Raw genomic sequence first — 15,156 nt, 5'->3', positions numbered from 1 at the left:
TAGAGGCTGTGGTAGGTAATAGTAATAGAGGCTGTGGTAAGTAATAGTAATAGAGGCTGTGGTGAGTAATAGTAATAGAGGCTGTGGTAGGTAATAGTAATAGAGGCTGTGGTAAGTAATAGTAATAGAGGCTCCGGTGAGTAATAGTAATAGAGGCTGTGGTAGGTAATAGTAATAGAGGCTGTGGTAAGTAATAGTAATAGAGGCTCCGGTGAGTAATAGTAATAGAGGCTCCGGTGAGTAATAGTAATAGAGGTTGCGGTGAGTAATAGTAATAGAGGCTCCGGTAAGTAATAGTAATAGAGGTTGCGGTGAGTAATAGTAATAGAGGCTCCGGTGAGTAATAGTAATAGAGGCTGTGGTAGGTAATAGTAATACAGGCTGTGGTGAGTAATAGTAATAGAGGCTGTGGTGAGTAATAGTAATAGAGGCTGTGGTGAGTAATAGTAATAGAGGCTGTGGTCAGTAATAGTAATAGAGGCTGTGGTGAGACCTAATGTTGGAGAGCTGGAGGAGCTGAGCAAATTGCCAAATGGCCGTTCTGTAAGACTGCCGGTCACTTACCGAGATGCCGCCCAGGGTCGTGAGCAAGTGAGAAGTTCTACCAACCCAGAGAGAGGAGAGCCGGAGCCGTATTCTCTCTATCACAGCCGCCTCTCCCACCTCTGGGTCCCGTCTCCCAGAATCCATAGAGAAGTCCGGGCCGCAGGGTCAGGACACACCAAGGTGTCAGATACAGAGAACCATTTCCTTTTCCTCCCAAGATTTTTCCATTGATCTTGAGCGGCTGACACAGAGCTGATTATATATATATATATATATATATATATATATAAATATATACTGGGCGTCCACAACTCCATCGCTCTGTGCCGCCGATATGAATGAGATGATTAATAGTAACGGAGAAAGCAATGAATTTCTCAAAACCAGATTGTGTATCTTTCCCAGATGATTACCGGAGACTCTGCACTGATGGTCTTCCATTTGGGGGTCCAAGACCTGGAGGTCCCGGTGGATTTGGCCCCAATGGGTTTGTTCCTGGTAATGGATATATTCCTGTACCTGGTGGGAATGGATTTCCTCCCATTATAGGAGGAGTCGGAGTGGACGGAGGAGGCGGAGCAGGCACGGGAAGCACTGGGGGTGTTGGTAAGTTTTGACATTTTGGTTGACAGAAGGAGCCGCATATATACACAAGTGTGTGTGTGCTGTATATATGTGTGTGTGTGTGTGTGTGTGTATATATTATAATATATATTTGTGTGTGTGTGTGTGTGTGTGTGTGTGTGTGTGTATATGTATATATATATATATATATATATATATATATATATATATATATATATATATATATACACAGTGATCCCTCAACTTACAATGGCCTCAAGATACAATATTTTAAACATACAATACTACAGACAGTCAGGATCTTCAGAACATTTGAATAACTAGATGAACAACCAATGAAAGTGTCCATTTTATTGATAAATCCCAGAATTAGTGAAATACATGCACTGGTTGGCTGTCTAGTAGTGATTCTACAGAGTATAGTGTGATACTACATGTCCTGTACTGCTGTGTGTCTGGTATCTCCTCCCTACAGTATAGTGTGATACTACATGTCCTGTACTGCTGTGTGTGTGTCTAGTATCTCCTCTACAGTATAGTGTGATACTACATGTCCTGTACTGCTGTGTGTCCGGTATCTCCTCCCTACAGTATAGTGTGATACTACATGTCCTGTACTGCTGTGTGTGTGTCTAGTATCTCCACTCTTCAGTATAGTGTGATACTACATGTCCTGTACTGCTGTGTGTGTCTGGTATCTCCTCTACAGTATAGTGAGATACTACATGTTCTGTACTGCTGTGTGTCTGGTATTTCCTCTCTACAGTATAGTGTGATACTACATGCCCTGTACTGCTGTGTGTCTGGTATCTCCTCTCTACAGTATAGTGTGATACTACATGTCCTGTACTGCTGTGTGTCTGGTATCTCCTCCCTACAGTATAGTGTGATACTACATGTCCTGTACTGCTGTGTCTAGTATCTTCTCTACAGTATAGTGTGATACTACATGTCCTGTACTGCTGTGTGTGTCTGGTATCTTCTCTACAGTATAGTGTGATACTGCGTGTCCTGTACTGCTGTGTGTGTCTGGTATCTTCTCTACAGTATAGTGTGATACTACATGTCCTGTACTGCTGTGTGCGTCTAGTATCTTCTCTACAGTATAGTGTGATACTACATGTCCTGTACTGCTGTGTGCGTCTAGTATCTTCTCTACAGTATAGTGTGATACTACATGTCCTGTACTGCTGTGTGTGTGTCTAGTATCTCCTCTACAGTATAGTGTGATACTACATGTCCTGTACTGCTGTGTGTGTGTCTAGTATCTCCTCTACAGTATAGTGTGATACTACATGTCCTGTACTGCTGTGTGTCTGGTATCTCCTCTACAGTAGAGTGTGATACTACATGTCCTGTACTGCTGTGTGTCTGGTATCTCCTCTACAGTAGAGTGTGATACTACATGTCCTGTACTGCTGTGTGTGTCTAGTATCTCCTCTCTACAGTATACTGTGATACTACATGTCCTGTACTGCTGTGTGTGTCTAGTATCTCCTCCCTACAGTATAGTGTGATACTACATTCCTGTACTGCTGTGTGTCTGGTATCTCCTCTACAGTAGAGTGTGATACTACATGTCCTGTACTGCTGTGTGTCTAGTATCTCCTTTCTACAGTATAGTGTGATACTACATGTCCTGTAGTGCTGTGTGTCTGGTATCTCCTCTACAGTAGAGTGTGATACTACATGTCCTGTACTGCTGTGTGTGTCTAGTATCTCCTTTCTACAGTATACTGTGATACTACATGTCCTGTACTGCTGTGTGTCTGGTGTCTTCTCTACAGTATAGTGTGATACTACATGCCCTGTACTGCTGTGTCTCTAGTATCTCCTCTACAGTATAGTGTGATACTACATGTCCTGTACTGCTGTGTGTCTGGTATCTCCTCCCTACAGTATAGTGTGATACTACATGTCCTGTACTGCTGTGTGTCTAGTATCTTCTCTACAGTATAGTGTGATACTACATGTCCTGTACTGCTGTGTGTCTAGTATCTTCTCTACAGTATAGTGTGATACTACATGTCCTGTACTGCTGTGTGTCTAGTATCTTCTCTACAGTATAGTGTGATACTACATGTCCTGTACTGCCTTTTCCTGGGCCAGTTTAACGGCCGTAGTTTTACGTAGTGTGAACATAGCCTAATATCGTATGTTGAGCGACCACTGTGTGTGTGTATAGTACGCACAGTGGTGCCTTGGATTAGGAGCATAATCCGTTCCGGGACGGCTCTTGTAATACAAATCCACTCTTAAACTAAAGCAGATTTTCTCATAAGAAATCACTGATCTGCAGACAATTGGTTCCACACCCCAAATATACTGATTTATTATTCTGAATAACCTGTAGAAGTGATGAAGCAGCTGGATATGTGATATATAAGTTACTGTACAGTATAGCAGCATGTGGTATATAATGTATAGTAACTGTATAACCCTGATAACACAGCAGCTGGATATGTGATATATAAGTTACTGTACAGTATAGCAGCATGTGGTATATAATGTATAGTAACTGTATAACCCTGATAACACAGCAGCTGGATATGTGATATATAAGTTACTGTACAGTATAGCAGCATGTGGTATATAATGTATAGTAACTGTATAACCCTGATAACACAGCAGCTGGATACGTGATATATAAGTTACTGTACAGTATAGCTGCATGTGGTGTATAATGTATAGTAACTGTACAACCCTGATAACACAGCAGCTGGATATGTGATATATAAGTTACTGTACAGTATAGCAGCATGTGGTATATAATGTATAGTAACTGTATAACCCTGATAACACAGCAGCTGGATTTGTGATATATAAGTTACTGTACAGTATAGCTGCATGTGGTGTATAATGTATAGTAACTGTATAACCCTGATAACACAGCAGCTGGATATGTGATATATAAGTTTTTGTACAGTATAGCAGCATGTGGTGTATAATGTATAGTAACTGTATAACCCTGATAACACAGCAGCTGGATATGTGATATATAAGTTACTGTACAGTATAGCAGCATGTGGTGTATAATGTATAGTAACTGTATAACCCTGATAACACAGCAGCTGGATTTGTGATATATAAGTTACTGTACAGTATAGCTGCATGTGGTATATAATGTATAGTAACTGTATAACCCTGATAACACAGCAGCTGGATATGTGATATATAAGTTACTGTACAGTATAGCAGCATGTGGTATATAATGTATAGTAACTGTATAACCCTGATAACACAGAAGCTGGATATGATATATAAGTTACTGTACAGTATAGCAATCAGCATGTGGTATATAATGTATAGTAACTGTATAACCCTGATAACACAGCAGCTGGATATGTGATATATAAGTTACTGTACAGTATAGCAGCATGTGGTGTATAATGTATAGTAACTGTATAACCCTGATAACACTGCAGCAGCTGGATATGTGATATATAAATTACTGTACAGTATAGCAGCATGTGGTGTATAATGTATAGTAACTGTATAACCCTGATAACACAGCAGCTGGATATGTGATATATAAGTTACTGTACAGTATAGCAGCATGTGGTGTATAATTGTATACAAATAGAAAAACACAATGGGCTTAATTCAAAAAATATATAAAGAATTTTTTATTATGTATAATAGGTACCAATACATATAGCAATTTTTATCAATGTAAAATGAAGTTTTAATTAAAAATATGACCCCAGTAAAAAATACATATAAAATCGGTGTCAGCAATGCGGTATTATACCCACAACAATTTTCTAATATGGGAATATAGCTATAAAGTGCATATAGTCATATACTGTTCTAGTATTGCCTCAATATCATTCCGCATGTAAACAAAGAAAGCCAAGTGGCCACTATAGCATTTAGAGCATATTGCACATACCCATATTGTCTGACGCCGCACAAGCCGTTCCTACGTACGTTTCGCTATTGCACGCTTCCTCGGGGAAGCGTTCCCCGAGGAAGCGTGCAATAGCGAAACGTACGTTCACATCAGATTTGGACTAATAAAAGATCAGCTTGGCGTTTATTTGTAGCATAAACCATCCAGCAAACATTAATACAGCAACACCGCGCTTTTAGGAACCAAACAAACAAAAAGCTCTTACCCGTCTGGGCGCTTCCTGACAGGTCCTATCTGACACTATATAACACGGCGTCTCTCACCTATCTGACACTATATAACATGGCGGCGTCTCTCACCTATCTGACACTATATAACATGGCGTCTCTCACCTATCTGACACTATATAACATGGCGGCGTCTCTCACCTATCTGACACTATATAACATGGCGGCGTCTCTCACCTATCTGACACTATATAACATGGCGGCGTCTCTCACCTATCTGACACTATATAACATGGCGGCGTCTCTCACCTATCTGACACTATATAACATGGCGTCTCTCACCTATCTGACACTATATAACATGACGTCTCTCACCTATCTGACACTATATAACATGGAGTCTCTCACCTATCTGACACTATATAACATGGCGTCTCTCACCTATCTGACACTATATAACATGGCGGCGTCTCTCACCTATCTGACACTATATAACATGGCGGCGTCTCTCACCTATCTGACACTATATAACATGGCGTCTCTCACCTATCTGACACTATATAACATGGCGGCGTCTCTCACCTATCTGACACTATATAACATGGCGGCGTCTCTCACCTATCTGACACTATATAACATGGCGGCGTCTCTCACCTATCTGACACTATATAACACGGCGTCTCTCACCTATCTGACACTATATAACATGGAGTCTCTCACCTATCTGACACTATATAACATGGCGTCTCTCACCTATCTGACACTATATAACATGGAGTCTCTCACCTATCTGACACTATATAACATGGCGTCTCTCACCTATCTGACACTATATAACATGGCGGCGTCTCTCACCTATCTGACACTATATAACATGGCGGCGTCTCTCACCTATCTGACACTATATAACATGGCGTCTCTCACCTATCTGACACTATATAACATGGCGGCGTCTCTCACCTATCTGACACTATATAACATGGCGGCGTCTCTCACCTATCTGACACTATATAACATGGCGGCGTCTCTCACCTATCTGACACTATATAACACGGCGTCTCTCACCTATCTGACACTATATAACATGGCGGCGTCTCTCACCTATCTGACACTATATAACATGGTGGCGTCTCTCACCTATCTAACACTATATAACATGGCGGCGTCTCTCACCTATCTGACACTATATAACATGGCGGCGTCTCTCACCTATCTGACACTATATAACATGGCGTCTCTCACCTATCTGACACTATATAACATGGCGGCGTCTCTCACCTATCTGACACTATATAACATGGCGTCTCTCACCTATCTGACACTATATAACATGGCGTCTCTCACCTATCTGACACTATATAACATGGCGTCTCTCACCTATCTGACACTATATAACATGGCGGCGTCTCTCACCTATCTGACACTATATAACATGGCGGCGTCTCTCACCTATCTGACACTATATAACATGGCGTCTCTCACCTATCTGACACTATATAACATGGCGTCTCTCACCTATCTGACACTATTTAACATGGCGTCTCTCTCACCTATCTGACACTATATAACATGGCGGCTCTCACCTATCTGACACTATATAACATGGCGGCGTCTCTCACCTATCTGACACTATATAACATGGCGGCTCTCACCTATCTGACACTATATAACATGGCGGCGTCTCTCACCTATCTGACACTATATAACATGGCGGCGTCTCTCACCTATCTGACACTATATAACATGGCGTCTCTCACCTATCTGACACTATATAACATGGCGTCTCTCACCTATCTGACACTATATAACATGGCGGCGTCTCTCACCTATCTGACACTATATAACATGGCGTCTCTCACCTATCTGACACTATATAACATGGCGTCTCTCACCTATCTGACACTATATAACATGGCGGCGTCTCTCACCTATCTGACACTATATAACATGGCGGCGTCTCTCACCTATGTGACACTATATAACATGGCGTCTCTCACCTATCTGACACTATATAACATGGCGGCGTCTCTCACCTATCTGACACTATATAACATGGCGGCGTCTCTCACCTATCTGACACTATATAACATGGCGGCGTCTCTCACCTATCTGACACTATATAACATGGCGGCGTCTCTCACCTATCTGACACTATATAACATGGCGGCGTCTCTCACCTATCTGACACTATATAACACGGCGTCTCTCACCTATCTGACACTATATAACATGGCGGCGTCTCTCACCTATCTGACACTATATAACATGGCGGCGTCTCTCACCTATCTGACACTATATAACATGGCGGCGTCTCTCACCTATCTGACACTATATAACATGGCGGCGTCTCTCACCTATCTGACACTATATAACATGGCGGCGTCTCTCACCTATCTGACACTATATAACATGGCGGCGTCTCTCACCTATCTGACACTATATAACATGGCGGCGTCTCTCACCTATCTGACACTATATAACATGGCGGCGTCTCTCACCTATCTGACACTATATAACATGGCGGCGTCTCTCACCTATCTGACACTATATAACATGGCGTCTCTCACCTATCTGACACTATATAACATGGAGTCTCTCACCTATCTGACACTATATAACACGGCGTCTCTCACCTATCTGACACTATAACACGGCGTCTCTCACCTATCTGACACTATATAACATGGCGGCGTCTCTCACCTATCTGACACTATATAACATGGCGTCTCTCACCTATCTGACACTATATAACACGGCGTCTCTCACCTATCTGACACTATATAACATGGCGGCGTCTCTCACCTATCTGACACTATATAACATGGCGTCTCTCACCTATCTGAGACTATATAACATGGCGGCGTCTCTCACCTATCTGACACTATATAACACAACCACCTGCAGCCTCTGCAGAGCATTTACCCTTTCAGGCTCGTCAGAGCACACCTGGTCACAACACCTGAACTGGATCCGGGGAAGGGAATGGCAAGTCCCACTACCAAACCTACCTGCCATTCTATGTAACATCCAGGCCCGGCAACAATAAATAATAACTCAGCAGCATAACACTGCTGAGCAACAGATCCCTCCTGGACTTACCATCTGACGCTGTGTAGTAACCTAGGTGAGAGGTACACCCCCTCGAGCACTCCTCCAGTCACATGTCTACAGTAAGTTACTGTACATGGAGAGGATAGAAAACACAAGGGCGGACAGAGACTGCAGGAAGGAATGAGCAGGGCAGATGTGGGCACATACATGCAGCGCTCTCTGTCCGGGGAGAGAGGGGTTACAGCAATGGAGAGATTACCTCCACAGTCCTGTCCCCTAATGTAAGCCCCAGCCTGAAGTGGGTCTGCTATGATTTGGAAGGTGAGGGAGACTTCCTGGGTCACAGTACAGAGCTGTATACCCCGCTATGCAGACCATGCCCCTCCCCCACTCCCCCTCCCACCCAGTACAGGGAGCTCTTAAACCAAAGCAATGCTCTTACACCAAGTTACTATTTTGAAAAACTGTGATCTTTTCTTGTAAAATGCTCTTAATCCAAGTTGCTCTTAAGTTTGGAGTCACCCAACCAGTTTAGTGTTTTCCATGAAAAGTCACACTACTTCACCCCCGTACGTTGTGAAATGAATAGAAAATAGAGACAAGACACTGACAAGGTTAGAAATACTGATTTGTAGGTGAAATAACATTGTTCTTCCATCACACTTTGCTTCCGTCCCAGAATCCTCCTCTTGCAGCAATTCCAGCATTGCACACCTTTGGCCTTCTAGCTATTAGTCTGTTGGGGTAAGCTGGAGAAATTGCCCCCCACGCTTCTAGAAGCCGCTCCCACAAGTTGGATTGGTTGGATGGGCACTTCTGGCGTACCATACGGTCCAGCTGCTCCCACAATGGGGTGGTGATCTGGTGACTGCGCTGGCCACTCCATTCCCTATGATAGAATACCAGCTGCCGCTTCTGCTGGAAATAGTTCTTGCACAATTTGGAGGTGTTTAGGGTCATTGTCCTGTTGTAGGATGAAATTGGCTCCAACCAAGCGCTGCCCACTGGGTATGGCATGGCGGTGCAGAGTGATCGCCTTCCTTATTCACAATCCCTTTTACCCTGTACAAATCTCCCCCCTTACCAGCACCAACCCCAGACCATCACATGACCTCCACCATGTATAACAGATGGCGTCAGGCATTCTTCCAGCATCTTCTCATTTCTTCTGCGTCTCACAAACCTTCTTCTTTGTCATCCAAACACCTCAAACTTGGATTCATCCGTCCACAACACATTTTTCCAGTCTTCCTCTGTCCAATCTCTGTGTTCTTTTGCCCATCTTAATCTTTTTCTTTTATTGGCCAGTCTCAGATACGGCTTTTTCTTTGCCACTCTGCCCTGAAGCCCAAAATCCGGCAGCCGCCTCTTCCCTGTAGATGGTGACACTGGTGTTTTGCGGGGACTATGTAATGAAGATGCCAGTTGGGGACCTGTGAGGCGTCTGTTTCTCAAACTAGAGGCTCTAATGTGCTTATCTTCTTGCTTAGTTGTGCAACGCGGCCTCCCACCTCTTTTTCTACTCTGGTTAGAGCCTGTTTGTGCTGTCCTCTGAAGGGAGTAGTACACGCCGTTGTAAGAAATCTTCAATTTCTTAGCAATTTCTGGCATGGAATAGCCTTCATTTCTAAGAACAAGAATAGACTGTCGCGATTCAGATGAAAGTTCTCTTTTTCTGGCCATTTTGAGTGTTAAATTGACCCCACAAATGTGATTCTCCAGAAACACAAACTGCTCAAAGGAAGGTCAGTTTTGTAGCTTCTGTAACCAGCTAGACTGTTTTCAGATGTGTGAACATGATTGCACAAGGGTTTTCTAATCATCAATTATCCTTCTGAGCCAATGAGCAAACACATTGTACCATTAGAAGACTGGAGTGATAGTTGCTGGAAATGGGCCCCTATACACCTATGTAGATATTGCACCAAAAATTTGCAGCTAGAATAGTCAGTTACCACATTAGCAATGTATAGAGGGGATTGGTTTACAGTTAGGACTGGTTTAAAGTTATCTTCATTGAGAAGTACAGTGCTTTTCCTTCAAAAATAAGGACATTTCAATGTGACCCCAAACTTTTGAACGGTAGTGTGTGTCTGTGTGTGTATATATATATATATATATGTGTGTGTGTGTGTGTGTGTTTGTTCCCTACTTGGACACAGGAAGTAGAGCATCATGGTTTCCAGGACTTGCAGAGAACTGACTGATTGTGTGTTGGTGCATACTGTATGTTTATGGCCATGTTCACACTAAGTGTAAAAAAAAAACAAAAAAACAGAGAGAGAAGGCGTCCATTATTACTGCAATTTAATTGACCTCAATGGGATGACGGCCGCCCAATACACAGTGTATTAAATGACGGATGTTGTTTGTGCGGACGTCAAAAGAATGATGATGACAATTATTTCCGTTCATCTTTTGCAGTCCTGGTCACACACAGCTTTTCTTTTTTCACCGCCTTTACTAATAAATTCAATGGACTTTTAGATTAAAGACAAAGTGCGATCCGTCACCTGACCTAGAATAATGAACGGACAGCAATCATTGTAATAACCGGCGGCCAAACAGCGAAATGACAGACGTCATTCTAAAGAAAACAAAAAACTAAGAAAAAGCGTCATGTGAACAAAGCCTAGGGATGTGTGGTATACGGCAATAACTCTAGACTCCCTATGATTCCTTATGATTTACGATGTACTGACTGTTATATAAGATTCAAACAGCAGCCAATCACAGATCACCCCTCATCTCCTAGGAAGTTTTAACTGAGCTGTAATTGGTCTAAATTATAACAATAACCCATAATGACCCCCCCCCCCCCCCCCCGAAGCATCGCTACATAATACCAGTGTGTATGAGGAGCCGTTACCAGTATGTATGAGGAGCCGTTACCGGTATGTATGAGGAGCCGTTACCAGTGTGTATGAGGAGCCGTTACTGGTATGTATGAGGAGCCGTTACCAGTGTGTATGAGGAGCCGTTACCGGTATGTATGAGGAGCCGTTACCAGTGTGTATGAGGAGCCGTTACCAGTATGTATGAGCCATTACCAGTGTGTATGAAGAGCCATTACCAGTGTGTATGAGGAGCCGTTACCGGTATGTATGAGGAGCCGTTACCGGTATGTATGAGGAGCCGTTACCAGTGTGTATGAGCAGCCGTTACCAGTGTGTATGAGGAGCCGTTACCAGTGTGTATGAGGAGACGTTACCAGTGTGTATGAGGAGACGTTACCAGTGTGTATGAGGAGCCGTTACCAGTGTGTATGAGGAGCCGTTACTGGTATGTATGAGGAGCCGTTACCAGTGTGTATGAGGAGCCGTTACCAGTATGTATGAGGAGCCGTTACCAGTATGTATGAGGAGCCGTTACCAGTATGTATGAGCCGTTACCAGTGTGTATGAGGAGCCGTTACCAGTGTGTATGAGGAGCCGTTACCAGTATGTATGAGGAGCCGTTACCAGTATGTATGAGCCGTTACCAGTGTGTATGAGGAGCCGTTACCAGTGTGTATGAGGAGCCGTTACCAGTGTGTATGAGGAGCCGTTACCAGTGTGTATGAGGAGCCGTTACCAGTGTGTATGAGGAGCCGTTACCAGTGTGTATGAGCCATTACCAGTGTGTATGAGCAGCCGTTACCAGTGTGTATGAGGAGCCGTTACCAGTGTGTATGAGGAGCCGTTACCAGTGTGTATGAGGAGCCGTTACCAGTGGGTATGAGGAGCCGTTACCAGTGGGTATGAGGAGCCGTTACCAGTGCGTATGAGGAGCCGTTACCAGTGCGTATGAGGAGCCGTTACCAGTGCGTATGAGGAGCCGTTACCAGTGCGTATGAGGAGCCGTTACCAGTGCGTATGAGGAGCCGTTACCAGTGCGTATGAGGAGCCGTTACCAGTGCGTATGAGGAGCCGTTACCAGTGCGTATGAGGAGCCGTTACCAGTGCGTATGAGGAGCCGTTACCAGTGCGTATGAGGAGCCGTTACCAGTGCGTATGAGGAGCCGTTACCAGTGTGTATGAGGAGCCGTTACCAGTGCGTATGAGGAGCCGTTACCAGTGCGTATGAGGAGCCGTTACCAGTGGGTATGAGGAGCCGTTACCAGTGCGTATGAGGAGCCGTTACCAGTGCGTATGAGGAGCCGTTACCAGTGCGTATGAGGAGCCGTTACCAGTGCGTATGAGCAGCCGTTACCAGTGCGTATGAGCAGCCGTTACCAGTGCGTATGAGCAGCCGTTACCAGTGCGTATGAGCAGCCGTTACCAGTGCGTATGAGGAGCCGTTACCAGTGCGTATGAGGAGCCGTTACCAGTGCGTATGAGGAGCCGTTACCAGTGCGTATGAGCAGCCGTTACCAGTGTGTATGAGGAGCCGTTACCAGTGTGTATGAGCAGCCGTTACCAGTGTGTATGAGCAGCCGTTACCAGTGTGTATGAGCAGCCGTTACCAGTGTGTATGAGCAGCCGTTACCAGTGTGTATGAGGAGCCGTTACCAGTGTGTATGAGGAGCCGTTACCAGTGTGTATGAGGAGCCGTTACCAGTGTGTATGAGGAGCCGTTACCAGTGTGTATGAGGAGCCGTTACCAGTGTGTATGAGGAGCCGTTACCAGTGTGTATGAGGAGCCGTTACCAGTGTGTATGAGCAGCCGTTACCAGTGTGTATGAGCAGCCGTTACCAGTGTGTATGAGCAGCCGTTACCAGTGTGTATGAGCAGCCGTTACCAGTGTGTATGAGCCATTACCAGTGTGTATGAGCAGCCGTTACCAGTGTGTATGAGGAGCCGTTACCAGTGTGTATGAGGAGCCGTTACCAGTGTGTATGAGGAGCCGTTACCAGTGCGTATGAGGAGCCGTTACCAGTGCGTATGAGGAGCCGTTACCAGTGTGTATGAGCAGCCGTTACCAGTGTGTATGAGCCATTACCAGTGTGTATGAGCCATTACCAGTGTGTATGAGCCATTACCAGTGTGTATGAGCCATTACCAGTGTGTATGAGCCATTACCAGTGTGTATGAGGAGCCGTTACCAGTGTGTATGAGGAGCCGTTACCAGTGTGTATGAGGAGCCGTTACCAGTGTGTATGAGGAGCCGTTACCAGTGTGTATGAGGAGCCGTTACCAGTGTGTATGAGGAGCCGTTACCAGTGTGTATGAGCAGCCGTTACTTCAATATTTAATTTGTATTTTTTCTTTTTTTCAGCAACATTAAATCAGACAATAGACATATGTAAACAGTATCCGAACCTTTGTCTTAATGGAAGGTGTATTCCCAACCTCAGTAGCTATCGCTGTGAATGTCACATAGGATACAAGCAAGATACACAAACAGAATGCAATGGTGAGTGACATCATCCAGAAGGGGGAATCCAGGATGTTTTTTTTTAAACAAAATGATTTGGTATAGATTATGGCTATGTTCACACAACGTCTTATTGTCAATTGGATCCCGGCCGGAGTGTACACACATCGTATCAGTGAATTCCGGCCGCAGAAAGCCCTGTCAGTGCACACAGTGAAGATCACCCGGCCAGAGATGATCCGGCCAGAGACCAGCCATTCCGTGACCCGGTCGGGGTCACGGAACGGCCGGTCTCTTACATAGTGACAACATAGCCTATATCTGCTTATCTGCACATACATCAGTGTATGTGTGTGTATATCTATGTGTCTATATTGGGGTGTGTGTGTGTCTTGTCAGTCTGTCTGTATCTGTGTATGCGTGTGTGTCTATATAAGTGTGTGTGTCTGTGTGTGTGTGTGTGTGTCTATATTTGTGTCTGTGTGTGTCTGTTTATCTATATCTGTTGGTGTTTGTTGGTCTATATCTGTGTGTGTGTGTGCTTATATATGTCTGAGTGTGTATATGTGTGTGTGCATATATCTGTGTGTATATGTATATATGTGTCTGTGTGTGTGTGTGTGTGTATATAGTCATGGCCAAAAGTTTTGAGAATGATACAAATATTAACTTTTACAAAGTCTACTGCTTCAGTTTTTAAATGGCAATTTGCATATAGTCCAGAATGTTATACAGAGGGATCAGCTTATCAGCAATTACTTGCACAGTCAATATTTGCCTAGAAAATGAACTTTATCCCCCAAAACACATTTCAGCATCATACAACAGGTGTGGGTGTTGATGAGGGCTGGAGATCAATCTGTCATGATTAAGTAAGAATGACACCACTGGACACTTTAAAAGGAGGCTGGTGCTTGGCATCATTGTTTCTCTTCTGTTACCATGGTTATCTCTAAAGAAACACGTGCAGTCATCATTGCACTGCACAAAAAATGGCCGAACAGGGAAGAGTATCGCAGCTAGAAAGATTGCACCTCAGTCACCAATCTATCGCATCATCAAGAACGTCAAGGAGAGAGGTTCCATTGTTGCCAAAAAGGCCTCCAGGGCACCCAAGAAAGACCAGCAAGCTCCAGGACCGTCTCTTAGAGTGTTTGAGCTGCGGGATGGGGCTACCAGCAGTGCAGAGCTTGCTCAGGAATGGCAGCAGGCAGAGGACAGCAGATCATGTGAAAATATAAGATTTGTGTCATTCACAAAACTTTTGGCCATGACTGTATATGTCTGTGTGTGTGTGTGTGTATGTATGTATATATATATATATATATATATATATATATATATATATATATATATATATATATAATCTGTGTGTATATATATGTGTATAATAGAAAATGTACCCGGCGCTGCCTGGGTATAAAGTGTCAGTGTGTCAATTAGATTTGTTCTAAGGTGCCCAGGAGGCAAAGCTAAAGGTATTGTTTCATCTGAGTTAATCAGTGGAATTAGTGTATACCTGTAGTGCATAGTTGGAGGGGTTCTGTATAGCGACAATGTATAGTTTTTAGGGGTCTCGCATATCTGTAGTGCATAGT

At 43.9% G+C, this 15,156-nt stretch overlaps 1 protein-coding gene across 1 annotated transcript in view; it reads left to right on the top strand.

Annotated features, from left to right (window-relative positions):
• Positions 1-15,156, top strand: part of LOC138785109 (fibrillin-2-like) — a 364,563-nt gene that overhangs the window by 83,795 nt on the left and 265,612 nt on the right. The window contains exons 7-8 of the mRNA XM_069960684.1: positions 952-1,152; positions 13,460-13,597. Coding sequence (XP_069816785.1) covers positions 952-1,152; positions 13,460-13,597 — 339 coding nt within the window. The remainder of the gene's footprint in view (positions 1-951; positions 1,153-13,459; positions 13,598-15,156) is intronic.

The sequence above is a fragment of the Dendropsophus ebraccatus genome, chromosome 3 (assembly GCF_027789765.1).
Source record: "Dendropsophus ebraccatus isolate aDenEbr1 chromosome 3, aDenEbr1.pat, whole genome shotgun sequence".
Taxonomy (NCBI): domain Eukaryota; kingdom Metazoa; phylum Chordata; class Amphibia; order Anura; family Hylidae; genus Dendropsophus; species Dendropsophus ebraccatus.
This window is presented reverse-complemented; position numbering and strand designations above follow the sequence as displayed.